We start from the raw sequence: 15,637 nt of genomic DNA on the forward strand, positions 1-15,637 counted from the left end.
TCACAATGAAAATCAGAATCTGGGGCAATGTCTTCAAAATCCAGCCTGCCATCCTCTTGTACTGAATAAAGGAGTATCTTTGTTATGTTTCGTTTTTAACCCACGTGAGGGAAAGCTAGGACCGCCCCCCCCCCCAGGTGGTTTGGCAATGATCCACTGCCCCCACCAGAGTCTACCTGAAGCCCCTCCAGCAACCTCACATGGACTGCTGGCCTTCTCCATGCCAACCCCCCCCCCCCCCTTCTCTTCCTAGTCTTAGAAATCTCACCTCCCTAGTGCTGCATAAACGTGCAGGTACCACTGCTGGGCTTGGCCAGTAGGAACAACAGATCCCATGAGCCCAGACACCTGGGGAAGCACACTCTTTTCCTTACCTAATGGGAAAAGCCACACTCTACCACCTGGCCTGGACAACCTGTCATAAGATAGAACTGGTAGCGGAGGGGGGGTGGTTAGCTAGGGCGGGAAGCTTAACAAATACTATGCAAATTTAATTTTCTGCAAGTATGCTCAGGACTTTTGTACCCTGTGTTCCAACACATCTAATGGGAGGGGGGAGGGAGGAGGGCGGGGGGGGGCGGAGACTGTGGGATGGTGAGGAGCAAAGAACTATAGGGACCTGGAGCAAAACTGTCCCAGGAACCAAATGAGGTTCCCGCCACCACCACCACCACCACCATCTCCCCTCCCCCTCCGCTCCTCCCCTCCCTTTCTTTCCCTCCCTCTCCTCCCTCCCTCTTCCTTCCCCTTCCCTCTTTCTTTCCCTTCTTCCTTTCCTCCCTCCGTCCTTCTCCAGAAATGGTCCAGAATTTCCTAGTTGACTTAAACGAAAAAAGAGCTGGGAACTCTCGGCGTCTCAGGAGCCTGTCGTGCAGCTGGATGGAAATTCTGTGCGGGTGGCTCGCCCGGACGCTCGCTGTTTATTCAAGTGTGGGTCAGATTAGCCACCTGGGGCACAAATCTTGCAAAACGAGTCTGAGAGCGGGGCGAGCTCTTGCAGGTAGAAAGGTGCAGCGCCGAGCTAAAATTAACGAGGGCCCCGGCCAGCCGGCGGCAGAAGCTGCGCGGGCGGCTAGGCTGCGGGAAACGCGCCGGGCCCCGTGTGCGTGAGGGCGGGGTGACCTACACCCACCCTGCGCAGACACCCTTACACACTCGCTAGAGCGTCACCGCCAGGACGCACCAGGAGTGCCCAATGAGAGGGCGCAGGAGCCTGCCGGAGCTCCTTCGGTGGCCCTGGGGCATCAGGGACACGCGCGGATGTTTCTTTAGGGACCTCGGAGAAGCCCAACGCTGCGTCTGACCAGAACGGGCTCGGGGATAAGATGCTGGCATAAGGTCCCGGCCAGCCGGCCAGCGAGGAACCGGGAGGCCTGGGGCTAGCGAGGCTCGTGTCCTTGGCCTGCTACGCATCTGTAGTCGCGAGGGGACCGCGTGGCTCTGCATTTCAGCGTGTCCGCACCTCTTTCTCCATCTGCCTGTAGGAGGTGAGAGCACCGTGCTGTCTCGCTGCTCCACCAACGCAGGGCCGCCTGGTTCCCGCAACCTCTCACCTCACTTTTTTTCTTCGCAGCTCAGCGTGTCAACACCCCTTTTCGGTTTCTGATTCCTTGAATTTGAGTTTGCGTGATCTCTGGCCCTACGGACGCAAGGCCTCGAAAAGGGCCAAACCGCGGCCACAAGCACTGAAGATGATTTCTTTGAGTCCGAGCTGGGACTCGCCTTTGGCGAGGCATCAAGAGAGGCGCTCCTTCGGAGCCCCATTTTCTGCGTTACTATCCTGTCCCCAGCCCGTCCCCCAGGCCCAGAGCTCCCAGAATCCGGGGATGGAGCCCATTACTTTTTATGAAGCTGTTACCTCTCTGTGGTGCTTATTGCCTTTCTGTCTTAGGAAATACGTGTCTGGTCCCTGCCATTTTCCCCCCAGGGACTGACGCTTTGCAGTGCCCAGTCAGAGCCTCTCAGAGAAGCCAAGGAGGGGAAGAGCAGAGTACAAAGCTCAGATGCCTCCAGGCTCTTCTCTTCTGGCCCAGCGGTTCCCTCCTTCCCCTGGCTTGAGAGAAATGCAGGAGCCTATCGGATATCTTGCTCTCTACCTTGGGCTGCAGTGGTCCCCACTGGCCAGGTCTTGGTTGGTGCAACTGCTCTTCTTTGGGAGGCCCCAGGGCTTCCCTTAGGGAAGCCCTAAGTCTGTTTCACCTTTGCTGTGGCCACTGGGGACTACAGATTGTTCTAGCTTTGCCCTGTGCAACCTCTTGGTTATCTGAGGTGACTAGAAATATTGTCTCTTGCTGGTGGGCTTCAAATGATGGTCAAAGGATATAACTTTTAAAATCCATTTCAAAAGCATATTTTAGTAAACTTTTATTGAAATATAACATGAAGAGAAAAGTGCACAAATCTCAGGTATACGACTTGATGAATTTTCACAAAGTGAACATCCATAAGCATTTTTGAGTGGTTATTACATAGTCCCTGAGGGGATTACAAATAGTATACATTTATTTGTTCTTGAAGAAGACATTGGTAAAAAGGACCCTTTCCAGGACATGAAATATTTAGACTATATGTAAAAACATCCGAGTTTTATTTATACAATGAAAGTTTCTTGTATCCCCTAACTCTTTTGGACAAAGCTTTCCTTGCAAAAGACTAGAATGCGGTTAGCATTAATTGAGGGGAGAATGTTAGATTGTGTTGTCCAATTGACATCTGGCTGGGAAACAACAGCAACTCATTTGGTACAGCCTGATGTCCTTGTAGGAAGCTCCTGCTTCCAAAATTCATCCCACAGTGACACTGCAGTTTTATTCAGGTCACACTGTTCATGCACAACAGGGAGAGAGAAAGAGAGAATGAGACAGATGTGTGTGACATTCCAAGTTTTAACCTTCTTGATCCGTCTTATAATAATTTACTTCCAAACAGCATCCATTCTGTAGAATCATTTGGGTGCTGTTTACCATTTTTCGCAGAGGAAGCCTTAAACAGGGAGATGCCAAATATCCTTCACTGTGTGCCAATCCTGTCCTCTTTGTGGTAACCCTTCCTTAGAGAGGGAGGAATTTCGATAACCATGCCCTGTCTGCCATCCACATGTTAAACATGTTAAGACATAAAAGCAGTCTTTTCATCTGTCTGATCTCTCTGGGATCTTGATTAGAGTTCTCTGTCCATTGTTGATGGTCTGTTTTGAAGGATTAAAAAATAGAACCATACTCCAGAAAGTAGCAAGACAACAATTTAAGGCATAGGGAACCGAAGTAATAATGCATTTTATTTTATTCAATGAGAAAATATTAGAATCCAGTATTACTTAGCTTTGAGGGAGGTGTATCAAGGGTTGACAACAATCTCAAATGTTTGGAGAAGGAAAACTTTGCAATCAGGTGTAAATTTCTTCTTCAGTCCAGGAAAAAGGAAATGGGCTTACATTTTAGCAAGAAGTATAGAGAAAAATTGTGTGAAGCCAGAAGTGTTAGGGATCAGAAAACTCAGAGATGGAAAATGCCTTGGATATGTCATCTAGTCTAATATTTCTTTGCTCTTGGTAGTTATGAGGGTCCACTTTGTCAGTTATTAGTTACCTTGGCAGAGATATATTCATGGGTCAGATCTATCTAGACAAATCGTAATGAATGTTAACTTAGTATATGCTAATTCACATAAAACAGACTGTATTCAATCAACACCTGAGATGTGTGCAGCACCGATGATTACAAAATAAATGTGAGATATAACTATTTCCATTAAAAAGTTTATCACTAATTATAAATAAAATTCAATACCAGCTTGGCTCTTCACCTACTTTGCTCGTGTAATCATTACCTTTGCAAATAATAATAATAATAGCTAATATTTATTGAGCACTTATGTGTATGCCGTTTTATGACATTAACTTATTTAATGCTTATAAGACCATTATGAAATATAAATTGTTATTCTGTGATTATAAATGAGGAAACCAAGACTCTTGAGGTTAAGTCATTTGACCATGATTTTAACTAGTAGATTGGGAGCTGAGAAAGATCTGTGAGGAAAATAGTCCATCCTCACATTTTACAACCACGAAACTGAGACCCAGCAGAGGGAAGCAGCTTCTTTCTCAAGATCACAATCTTTTTCCAGGGAAGATCATATAAAGTCTTGCTCTAAGGTAGACTATGTAATAAGATCCAGAGGAAATAAACTTCTGGGTCTTGATTTTGTTCTGTCTTCTAAGAACTGGGAAGATATCCTGAAATTCTCTGTAACACCATGCTGCAAAGATAGAGCAGCCGCTGATGCCTTGGCCTTGGGAAAAGCTTCCAGGACTGGACTTGTTTAGTCATAAGCTGTGGCTGTGGGGAATCCATCCCCTAAAGGTCCAGCTCATGGTATGTGGAGGTGGAGACAAACTAACCTGGTCTGAATTTGGGGTCCATCACCTATTAGCTCTGTGACCTTGGACAATTCATATGACCTCTCTAAATTTCAGATTCTCATCTGTAGAACAGTGATTTTTAGGAGAGTTGTTGTGAGGGCTGGAGAGCAAATATGTAACTAATGGTAAATATTAATAAGAGAAAAATGAGTGGTCCTGGACAGTTTCAGAGGTCCCTTGTAATGCCAGATCTAATTTATCTATCTTACTGCTTCTCAAAATTCAGCAATGATGCTGGGAGTTACTTCAGAGTTCCCTTACACAGCTTCAACAGACACTTAACTGGCATTAACAGACACTTAACTGGCAAAGACAATTTGAAGAACTGATGTGGTTCTTAATTAAGGACCTAGAAGCAAGGGCTACTATACCTACAGGATTAGAAATCTTTTCACTTGTAAAGACCTATTTGGTGTGTTCTGGGCATACTAATTCTATAATTACCATAACGGTTTATAAAGCACAAGCCAAGCATATTCCTTTCTTGTTTAATAATCTCTAGGTATCAGCCTTTTAATGGTATCTACTCACCCTGAAAATGTAAGGGAAATACCTTTTAAAACAGTAGTTCTCAAGCTTTAGTGTGCTCAGACTCTTCAGGGAACTTTGTGAAATATATAGATTTCTGGGTCCAGAGCTCAGGCAGGCAGGGCCAGGAAATCTGTATTTTTATTAGAACCTCCAGCCTTGTTCTAAAGCTTATGGTCCTCAGCACATATCTTGAGAAAAGATGCCCCTATGGACTGGCTGTCCAGCTACTCATCTTGATGCTCTCTAGGAAAAAATAGACAAATGAATGCCCTTCATTCAGTAGTTGCAATGGAGGAGCAGTAGTTGCTCTTGAATTAGGAGGGATTTCTCCTTCTAATCTATAGTTTATTTGGTTCACGTACATTATGTTCTATAAAAACACCAAGTTTCACAAGTAAGCTTAAGATGGGGAAAAGACTGGATGATTCCCCTTACCTGATCACTAGACTGATTCAGTGCTCTAACCAACAAGTAATTTGTTCTTTGGCATGAGAGAGAGGAAGAAAAGGAAAAGAGGAGTGAGTAAAAAGAGTTGATAGTAGATGGTTTGCACCCACCTCAAATGTGGGCTAGAAATAAAGCTGTCCCAAGAGACCTGGAGCTGAGTTCTCTCACCACACATCTAAAGATTCATATCAGGGTCTAAGCAAGGTATGGCAGGTGGCTTTATTAGAAACTACTGGACTCTGAATTTCACAGACTCATGGGTGAGCCAATAGCCAGTTTATTATCTAGGCTTCAGCAAAGTGAGATAATAGCTGTCATTCAAAAACATTTGGATTTTTAAAAAGAGAAAAATAAAAACTATTATCTGGTGCCTTAAAATAAAATAAAGCCCTATTTTTAAGCATAGCATGTCACTGTTGTTTTTGAGTTTAAATATTAGGGAACACATTTTGTTAATGATTAAAACAATAGTGCTTGATTTAGGGGGCTTGGTGAACATTTAATCCATCCTTACTCCAGGCAGTGTGCTGAAGGAGCACACTGCCAGTGCCCCAGGATGCACATTAGGTAACTATTTAATAGGGTTTTAATTTTGTGTTGTTATTATTAATAATTAATGTAATTTTCATTATATTGGAAGCTGGAGGTATATTGTCAGTCATTCTTTCAGGGTGGTGGTATATTGCCCTGCCCTGTTTAATCAGAGGTTCTTAGAGGAGGTGGGCTCAGGTGTGACTTAGATGAAAGGGGGAATGGAAATTATCTGGCCTAATCCTTTCATTCTACAGATGAGAAAACTGAGGCCCATAGGAATTAGAGGACTTGCCCAAAGCCATACAGCTTGTTTATGGTGTTAGATGTATTATTGGGCTAACCAAGAAAAGATATCAGGATACTGCGGCCCTGCTCTCACAGTGGTTTCTGTGATCTCATGCACTTCCCCCACCCTTCATAATCTGTATTCTACACAGGAAATAATACCTGTTTTCTAAATACTGAAGGTGTGTAACTGTAAAATTTTTATAGATAAGCTACCCTGGACCAATATCTGTTTAAGTAAAGACCTAAATGCTTTGTTGAAACAGTGAAGTGCAATGTCTATCCCAGGGAAAGAAATCCAGGACAGGAAATGCTCACTCCTCCAGCACTCTCCTGGCTACCTGGAGCTCAGGGCTGTGACCCTCAACCCCACCCTGCAGCATTAACTCAGAACTCCAGAGCAGAGGCTATGATTTACTTTGGGGCTCTGGGCAAGTGCCTTTAACCAGGCTGTCCTTCCCCTTCGGTGTTTGTAAGACAGAGAGATGATGCTGATATCTCCCTCACTACTGCATCAGGGGCGAAGTGTGAAATTAGCTCCTGTTTGTTTGGGAAGGTTTTAAAGCCACACATTCCACCTCCCTGCTAATATGATTACTAGCACTTTCTTGTAGGGAAGGGCCAACTCCTCGTCCCCCTTCTTCCTTTAAAGACAAACCAAAGGGTATCTTTTGTCTCCCTGTGGCCAAAAAAGTTGTTGCTTCTGTGGCTGTTACTTCCTCAGAAGGTCAGATTGCTGAGGTTAAGGATTCCTAGGTGCACTACAAACAGCCAAACAAACAAACAAAAAACAACAACAACAAAAATAACTGCTGTGCTGGTTCTTAAGAGGGCTCCTGAGTTATAAACAGACTTTTCTAACAGTAAAAAACGTGACTCCAGCCTGTCTCCAAGCCCCTTCTGTCCTCAAAAGGGTTAGGCCTGGTGGAGGAGAAGGGAGACTATCCTGTTTATTGGAACTGTCTTTTCGAGGGTCATCGCCAAGGCTTTCCACAAGAAGCATTTAAAACAATGTTTGGGAAGGAAAGTCACCTTTTCATAGCCAAATAGGTATATACCTTTTTCCGGGACACAGCTCTGCACACAGCCTGTTTCTCAACCTTTGGAAATCCTTTAACAGTTTATGGAAGGCCACCCTTCCATAACCAATCCAACAGCTCCTTTTTCTATAACCTGATTTTAGAGGTGTTTCATTATCTCTAATTACTCGGGGTAAATGGTGATTACTCAGTGTTTTAATCATCAGTTTGGGCAGCAGTTACTCTAAACTCAGGGAAGCCCAGACTCCCATGGGTATTTTTGGAAGGTACTGCGACTAGTCCATGCATGCTTTCTAGTACCTCTGCACGTGGTCCCCAGGTGAGCCCCCTTCGCTTCCCTGAGCTGGAGGCAGCGGCGTCCCAGCCCCAGCGGCAGCTGCGGACTCGGGCGCTGCCCCGGCTTCCGGGACCCGGGCCTGCAAGGCGAGGCCCGGCGGCTGGATGGGAGGATGTGGGCGGGGCTCCCATCCCAAAAAGGGAGGCGAGCGAGGGAGGAGGGAAGAAGGGAGGGGCTGCCGGAGAAGAGGAGGAGGAAGGAAAGAAAGAAAGAGAGAGGGAAAGAGAAGGAAGGAGAAGATGCGGGAGGGCAGAGGAGAAGGGAGGGAGGGAAGGAGAGCGGAGCCGGGCCCGGAAGCTAGGTGAGTTTGGCATCCGAGCCGAGGGACCGGAGCCTGAAACGCCGCTGCTGCTCCGGACTGAGTATCTCGCCTCTCTCCCTGATGGGATTCCCGTCCGCACCGTCTCGAACCTGCAGTGCCCCAGTCCTCGGCCCTCGCCCAGGTTCACTGCAGCGGTTCAGAGGTCCCTAGGAGCTGCTGCTGGCGAGCCCGCTACTGCAGGGACCTATGGTGAGCAAGGATACCTGGCGAGGGCTGCCGGGCAGAGAGGGCCGAGGCGCATCCTTGGAGGGAGAAGCGGGGGTGGGGGGGCGGCCCTTAGGCTGTGGCCGCGGCAAAGGTGGCCTTTTTTCCACCCCCAACGGTTGTGCTAAAGGTAGGGATGCTGGCGCTGAAAGACACTTCCATACCTGCTACTGCCTCTACCCAGGCCACTTTCTCCGTCTGGCGGTCCTGGGCGATTTCCACCTTTAGTAGGTTTGGGGAGGGAAAGAAGAGAAGAAGAGAAACCTTTAGTTGGGGGTCGTTGGGAAATACTGCGGGGTCTTGAGGGGAACACGTTGAGGGTAGACTGGCGTTTGCGATCCCCAGACTGGAAGGGCCACGAGAGAAAGGAGTGTAGGCTCTGAGGTCGGGAGAGGGTGAGGGGTGGGCGAGGGTAGAGAGAGAACACCTAACTAGGGCTGGTTCTGCGGTGCGGAGCGAAGTTCTGCTGCCACAGGAGCTTGCGCGCTGCTCGAGGGGTAGCCTGGAGGAGGGGAGTGTCAGTCGACCCGGCCCCCAGCAGGCGGAAGCCAGCGAGAGCTTGCGAACTACCGGGGCTCGACGCGCCTCCTCCACGAGCTATTTTCGTGGACTTACCCCATCCCAGGAGCCTCTTCTCTATCATTTCAGGGTGTAGGGTCTTTAGGGACTATGGCCGGTGTGCCAGGCTCTCCCGGGACGAGTCTTCCTGCGATGCTGTGTCCTATGGGGAGTCGCTGGCGAGCCGCACGGCGGACGCGCGGCTCTTACTGGGTCTCCCTTCCAGAGCCGACGGGAACGGGTCCCCAGATCCCCGGGTCCCTCCCGGCGGGAGTTGAGCCCACGGCCTCAGACGCCTGCCGGGCACCTCTTGGGTGGATAGTTTGTAAGGATCGCAGTTTGTGGACTGAAGGCTTTGTGAGACGTGAAAACCCCCAAAGACCGAGACTTGGTAAACTGAGGCGACCTCTGAACAAACTTCGGCGTTGGGAGACTTTGGCAGGGAAGTGAAAGACAATCGCCACGAGTTGCATCCCCGCCGCACAAGAACAATTTCAGAAGACCAAAGTTCTGTTCAGCTTTTATTTTTTTTAATTAAAAAATTTGGGGAGAAAAACGTGATTAGAGCTGAATCCTACTTACTGAATCCGAAATTGAAACACAACTCGGTCTTCGCTCAGCCTCTGGGTTTTAGCGCAGCGTGCGCTCCCGCCGCCGCCCTGCAGGACTCCTGGGGCAGAGGATTGTCCGGGGATTCCAGGCGCCCGCCCCTTCTACTGTCGCTTCGTCCCGTGGGGACCGGCCCTTCGTCTGCTTTTCCCATTTCTGGAGCTCCTCCCACGGGAAATTTTTAGGGTTCCAGGCGTCTCAAAAAACAAACAAACAAACAAAACTCCCAACCCTTTTTGCTCTCCCCAACCCTTTTGCAGTCAGCCCCAACGGTGGCGCGGGAGCGGGAAAACCTAAAGCCGCTCCAAAAGCGGCGCGGCTGTCTCGGAGCAAGGACGGTCGCGCAGGGGCGCCCGCGGCCTCTGCACCCCGGCCCGCGGTGTCAGGCGGCGCCGGGCAGCCATGGCCCGGAGGGAGGGCTAAGGGCTTGATTGTATACTCCTCTTCCTTAAAGGCTTCCCGCGAGTGCCCCCAAGAAGAAACCCAAGTTTGTGGGGGCGAATGAGGCTGGCAACCTCGACCTCTGCAGCGACCCAAGGCAGAAACTGGGAACAACCTCAGGAAAGGAAGACCGGGTGCAGTGGGCTTTGGAGCGGGAGTCGTGGAGCTGGGGACCCCGGGGCGGACCCACGCTGACGCAGAGTTGTGCGGGTCAGATTTTCCAAAAGGCCCCTGTGCTGAGTTACCCACGCATGCAGCATCTTCCGTAGAGTCAGAACATCCCAGTAGTTCCTTGAGTTGTGGGTTGGTAAAATTCCTGAAGAAATATTTGCTGCGACTTTGCAGCTGGTGCATAGGAGGAAAGGGGTGGGGGAAGGAAGTGGCGGGGGGAGGAGTGGTGGTTTAAAAAATAAGACAAGCTGGAGAGAGAGAGGGAGAGAGAGAAAGAGATGCAGACGCAGACGCAGAGGTCGAGCGCAGGCTGAAAGCTGTTCATGTTTTTCTCGACTCCTGGGAACGTGGTGGGATTTCCTTTCTGCGCCGGGTCTGGAGTTGTAAAACCTCGGCGACATTAAGACCTGAAACTTGTGACGAGCCAACTCCTCGGCGACGCCTCCTTTTGAGTCCGCCCTCCGCCCTGAATTGCCCCGCCGACCGCTTTCTTTGGGGATTTATGCTTGGCTCTGGGGGACGCCGAGGCCGACGTGGTGCGGAGATTCTCTCAGTAATGGAACCCAAAAAAGTAGCCTAGCGGCCGCTCCCTCCCCACATTCCCACAATGATCGCCGCCAACCACCTTCCCCTTCGGCCCCGTGCGTGACAGGGTCTGCCGCTTTGGACTGGGAGCTAAAGAGGCTGCCCAGTTCGTCTCGCAGGCGTTCCCCAGGGGGTGACTGGCTGTCGCTGGGAGCAATATTTGGCTTCGCGGAGACTCTGGGGAGGAGGTGGCCGGGTACGCGCGAGGGTGAGGAGTATTGCTCAGCGCTTTCCTTTTTAAGTGCCCCTTGGTGGTGAGGCTTTGAGAGGCAGACTCCCGCTCCCAGCCCCTTTGAGCCGGGTTCGCACTGCATGGCACAGCCCCTGCAGTGCGCCCCAGCTCCTTCGGCTTCAGGCCGCTGACACGAGGGACCGGCCCGACGCACCAAAAGCCTCAGGTAGAGGCGAGGACCGCGTCCTCCGCGTGCTGCGCTGGGGGACCCGCCGAAGTCCCCGCCGATCGCCTCCGGGAGCTCCTCCCAGACCGCTGGAGGTTCGGGCCGCAGGCTCGGAGGTTGGCCTCTCCGGGAGGGGGCGGGGCTGTGGGGGGGCCTGCGGGCCCTTTCACCGCCCGCCGCAGGGAGGGCCGGCTCCTGCGTGCGCGGGGCGGAGCCTCTGACTTCACGTGACTCAGAGGGGCTGGAAGAAAAACAGAGCCAGTCTGCGCCAGAGTCTCATTATATTCAAATATTCATTTTAGGAGCCATTCCTTAGTGCCATCCTGAGCAACGCACTGCCGCAGCTCCTCTGAGCCTTTCCAGCAAGTTTGTTCCAGATTGGCTGTCAAGAATCATGGACTGTTATTATATGCCTTGTTTTCTGTCAGTGAGTAGACACCTCTTCTTTCCCTCTCCTGGCAATTCATTCTGCCCGCCCCACCCCTGCTCGCCTCTGGTCCCTCTCGTCGGACCTTCCTTCCAGAGCCCACACTCCACTTTCTGGCAGCGCTGTCGCTTCTGGGCCAGGCAGCCGTGGCGCGCTAGATGTACCGGTTCTGTTTAAAGTGCTGCTTGCTCCCACCCTCACTCTCAGATCCGGTGCGGTGCGTTGCAAAAAAGGGAAATGCGAGGCGGCTAAAGAATTAAAGGTCCGCAGCCTGGGGTTATACCTTTTGGGCTAATCATCCCACCCTCCCACTTGACTGGGGAGTGCGGGTTGCCCCCTTATTGCGTTCCCAGCAGCTTGTCAAAACTCACAGAGGTCGCTCCGGGAATCTACTCACCACCACCCCCCCACACCCCCCCCCACTCCCGCCGCCCCTTCCTGGGAGTCAGCGAGCGGGCACAATCCGATGCTTTTTGCTGGGCATTTCAAACTCATCAGCCACAGTAAAATAAACCGTCAAGCCAGTTAGTCAGCTCCCAGACCACGTTCTCCGCCTCGGCCAATGGACCCTGCCGCCCTATGTCTTCGTCCTGTCCCTGCTTTTCTGCTTTCCCTCCCTCTTGCTCCGAACCAGCTGAAAGTTGTGGAAGTTGGGCTCAAGTGGGGGGAGGAAAAAGATGGTGGTGGAGGAAGAGGGAGGGAAACTGAAGGTCTGAATTGGAGAACGATGGCATTTTAATTCTCCCTCCCCCATTCTGTTTTACCCCCTAAATGTTAACTGTTTATCCTTGAAGAAGCCAAACTGAGATCATAGCTCAGATAGCAGTTGGGACAAAAAAAGATTAACAGGATGGAGGCTATCTGATTTGGGGTTATTTGCCTGTAAACAAGTTAGACCAAGTAATTACAGGGCAATTCCTACTTTCAGGCCTTGCATGGCTGCAGCTGGTGATGGTGGGGGGTGTGTGAGGGGAAGAAGACACAAACTTGATCTTTCTGACCTGTTTTACATCTTGACCCTCTATCTCTCGCCCTATATGCATATGCGGAGACATCTCTATTTCTCTCTAGTTATTGGTGTTTATTTATTCTTTAACCTTCCACCTCCTCCCCCTCCCCAGAGACACCATGATTCCTGGTAACCGAATGCTGATGGTCGTTTTATTATGCCAAGTCCTGCTAGGAGGCGCGAGCCATGCTAGTTTGATACCTGAGACGGGGAAGAAAAAAGTCGCCGAGATTCAGGGCCACGCGGGAGGACGCCGCTCAGGGCAGAGCCATGAGCTCCTGCGGGACTTCGAGGCCACGCTTCTGCAGATGTTTGGGCTGCGCCGCCGCCCGCAGCCTAGCAAGAGCGCCGTCATCCCGGATTACATGCGGGATCTTTACCGGCTCCAGTCTGGGGAGGAGGAAGAGGAAGAGCAGATCTACAGCATCGCTCTGGAGTACCCTGAACGCCGCGCCAGTCGGGCCAACACCGTGAGGAGTTTCCACCACGAAGGTCAGTCCCTGCCCTGAGTCTGGGCGGGGGAGGGCCAATAGGGCTGGCTGGTGGGGCAGTGGAAGCCCCGGGGGAGAAGAGTTCAGGTTACATCAAAGCCCCAAATCCAGGAGGCTGGAGAACAGAGCTGCCTACCTCCAAGAATTTCCAGAGCTGTGGCTAAATTTATTTTTCGGAGACAGAGGGGAGGGGCTGGGGGAAGAGGAATGACACCACGCAGACGTGGGCTAGCCCCAGCGGTGTGTTTTTGCTATATCAAAGCCTTTTCTGCCAGGTTTTCTGCCCGTTTTTTTTCAAAGCACCTACTGAATTTAATGTTACAGCTGTGTATTTGTCAGGTTTATTCAATAGGGGCCTTGTAATCCGATCTGAATGTTTCCTAGCGGATGTTTCTTTTCCAAAGTAAATCTGAGTTATTAATCCACCAGCATCATTACTGTGTTGGAATTTATTTTCCCCTCTGTAACATGATCAACAAGGCATGCTCTGTGTTTTCAAGATCGCTGGGGAAATGTTTAGTAACATACTCGAAAGTGGAAGAAGAGGGAGAGGGTGGTTGTGTGCATGTTTCCTCCTACCTCTGGTCTGTTGGCCCCTCTTTTTCTTTACAACCACTTGTAAAGAAAACTGCACACACAAAGCCAAGAGGGCTTTAAAAGGGGAGTCTGATGGTGGTGGAGTAAGGAGTTGACACATGGAAATTATTAGACATATGAAGGAGGTTGGGAGATACTTTCTGTCTTTGGTGCTTGCCGAATGCTAGCTAAGTTTCACTGAGTTTGCTAGCTGCCCCATTTATCTGCTCCTTCAAATTAAAAGATATGCTTATTTCCCCAAAATAAGCTTCCACTATGTAAGCAGAATTCACCACTCATCACCCAACTCTTAGCTATTCCTTGATTTTTCAATTTCTTAAAAAAGTTCATGTGTTGTTGTTTTTTCCTTTTTCTTTTCCTCCCCAACTGTGCCTAGAACATCTGGAGAACATCCCAGGGACCAGCGAAAACTCTGCTTTTCGTTTCCTCTTTAACCTCAGCAGCATCCCAGAGAGCGAGATGATCTCGTCTGCAGAGCTTCGACTCTTCCGGGAGCAGGTGGACCAGGGCCCTGATTGGGAGCAGGGCTTCCACCGAATAAACATTTATGAGGTTATGAAGCCCCCAGCAGAACTAGTGCCTGGGCACCTCATCACACGACTACTGGACACGAGACTGGTCCACCACAATGTGACACGGTGGGAAACTTTTGATGTGAGCCCTGCGGTCCTTCGCTGGACCAGGGAGAAACAGCCCAACTATGGGCTGGCCATTGAGGTGACTCACCTCCATCAGACACGGACCCACCAGGGCCAGCATGTCAGGATTAGCCGATCGTTACCTCAAGGAAGTGGGGATTGGGCCCAGCTCCGGCCCCTCCTGGTCACCTTTGGCCATGATGGCCGAGGACATGCCTTGACCCGAAGGCGGAGGGCCAAGCGTAGTCCTAAGCATCACCCACAGAGGGCCCGGAAGAAGAATAAGAACTGCCGGCGCCACTCGCTCTATGTGGACTTCAGCGATGTGGGTTGGAATGACTGGATTGTGGCCCCACCAGGCTACCAGGCTTTCTACTGCCATGGGGACTGCCCCTTTCCACTGGCTGACCACCTCAACTCAACCAACCACGCCATTGTGCAGACCCTGGTCAACTCTGTCAATTCCAGTATCCCCAAAGCCTGTTGTGTTCCCACTGAACTGAGCGCCATCTCCATGCTGTACCTGGATGAGTATGACAAGGTGGTACTGAAAAATTATCAGGAGATGGTAGTAGAGGGATGTGGGTGCCGCTGAGATCAGTAGTCCTTGGACACACACACACACACACACACACACACACACACACACACATTCCCATCCACTGACCCACACATTACACAGACTGCTTCCTTATAGCTGGACTTTTATCTTTAAAAAAAAAAAAGGAAAAAAAAAACCTAAACATTCACCTTGACCTTATTTATGACTTTACGTGCAAATGTTTTGACCATATTGATCATATATTTTGACAAAATATATTTATAACTACGTATTAAAAGAAAAAATAAAATGAGTCATTATTTTAAAGGTAAACTATGTTCTTTTTCTCTTTAATCCTTTCTCTTTTCCTTCTGCCCCATCTCTTTTCAGTGAATATTTTTTTCCTGTTGAGGTGGGGCTGCGGGCAGAATGGAAGTCAGGGTGGTAACTGGAGGTGGTTAAGTTCGAGAGACAGGAAGTAAACTGATGGTAGAGAGATGGTAATTACCAAGATGAATTGTTTTGCATTTCTATTTAATGTTAACAAGGACGCAGCATCCTCTCCCATCTGGATGACACATGCCATAGAGAAACAGTGGGATGAAAGGAGGAGGCCAGATTAAAGGTTCAATTTTGGGCTCCTTGTACATCTTCTGTTTTTGCTCACCTGTTAGAGGTACATCCTAACCAAATGTGATGGATAAGAGTCTCAAAACTTGGGAAATGATTCCCACCTCTACTTTTATGATACCCCAGGGTGTCTCCAGTAATTACAAACACCAGTGTTATAATTTCAATCCAAAACTAATTTGCACACTTATATTAACATATGTGTGTGTGTGTGTTAACAGGTTTTTTGTTTGTTTTGTTTTTTGAGAAGTGGGTTTTAGCCAGTAAGTAATTTTCCTTACCTTCAAAAAATTTGGTGACCACTATTTTAATATACCACATGGTGGAATTCTCCAGCATTTCTTGACTTCTTTTTCTTGTGTCCTATTCCCCACATGGTCTTTATTGAGTTCAAAATTCCAACCGATTAGACTGGGTGG

General features: G+C 49.6%; 1 protein-coding gene across 2 annotated transcripts; it reads left to right on the forward strand.

The window, feature by feature from the left end:
- Positions 1 to 7,817: 7,817 nt before the first annotated feature.
- On the forward strand, positions 7,818 to 14,921 carry BMP4 (bone morphogenetic protein 4). Of its 2 annotated transcripts, XM_019725724.2 has the most exons (5): positions 7,820 to 8,108; positions 9,745 to 9,941; positions 11,188 to 11,312; positions 12,434 to 12,813; positions 13,786 to 14,921. In XM_019725724.2, the coding sequence occupies exons 4-5, from the start codon at positions 12,441 to 12,443 to the stop codon at positions 14,640 to 14,642; spliced, it is 1,230 nt and encodes a 409-aa protein (XP_019581283.1). In that variant the 5' UTR covers positions 7,820 to 8,108; positions 9,745 to 9,941; positions 11,188 to 11,312; positions 12,434 to 12,440; the 3' UTR covers positions 14,643 to 14,921. The 2 variants fall into 2 exon arrangements, with proteins under 2 accessions (XP_019581282.1, XP_019581283.1); XM_019725723.2 differs by lacking the exon at positions 9,745 to 9,941 and having other exon boundaries at positions 7,818 to 8,108.
- Positions 14,922 to 15,637: the final 716 nt, after the last annotated feature.

The sequence above is a fragment of the Rhinolophus sinicus genome, linkage group LG03, assembly GCF_036562045.2.
Source record: "Rhinolophus sinicus isolate RSC01 linkage group LG03, ASM3656204v1, whole genome shotgun sequence".
Taxonomy (NCBI): domain Eukaryota; kingdom Metazoa; phylum Chordata; class Mammalia; order Chiroptera; family Rhinolophidae; genus Rhinolophus; species Rhinolophus sinicus.

Excerpts from the sequence above, each read along its gene's own strand:
- BMP4 (XM_019725723.2), top strand. The coding sequence starts at position 12,441 with ATGATTCCTGGTAACCGAATGCTGATGGTCGTTTTATTATGCCAAGTC. Across the intron at positions 12,814-13,785 it reads GAGGAGTTTCCACCACGAAG|AACATCTGGAGAACATCCCA; the intron begins GTCAGTCCCTGC and ends AACTGTGCCTAG.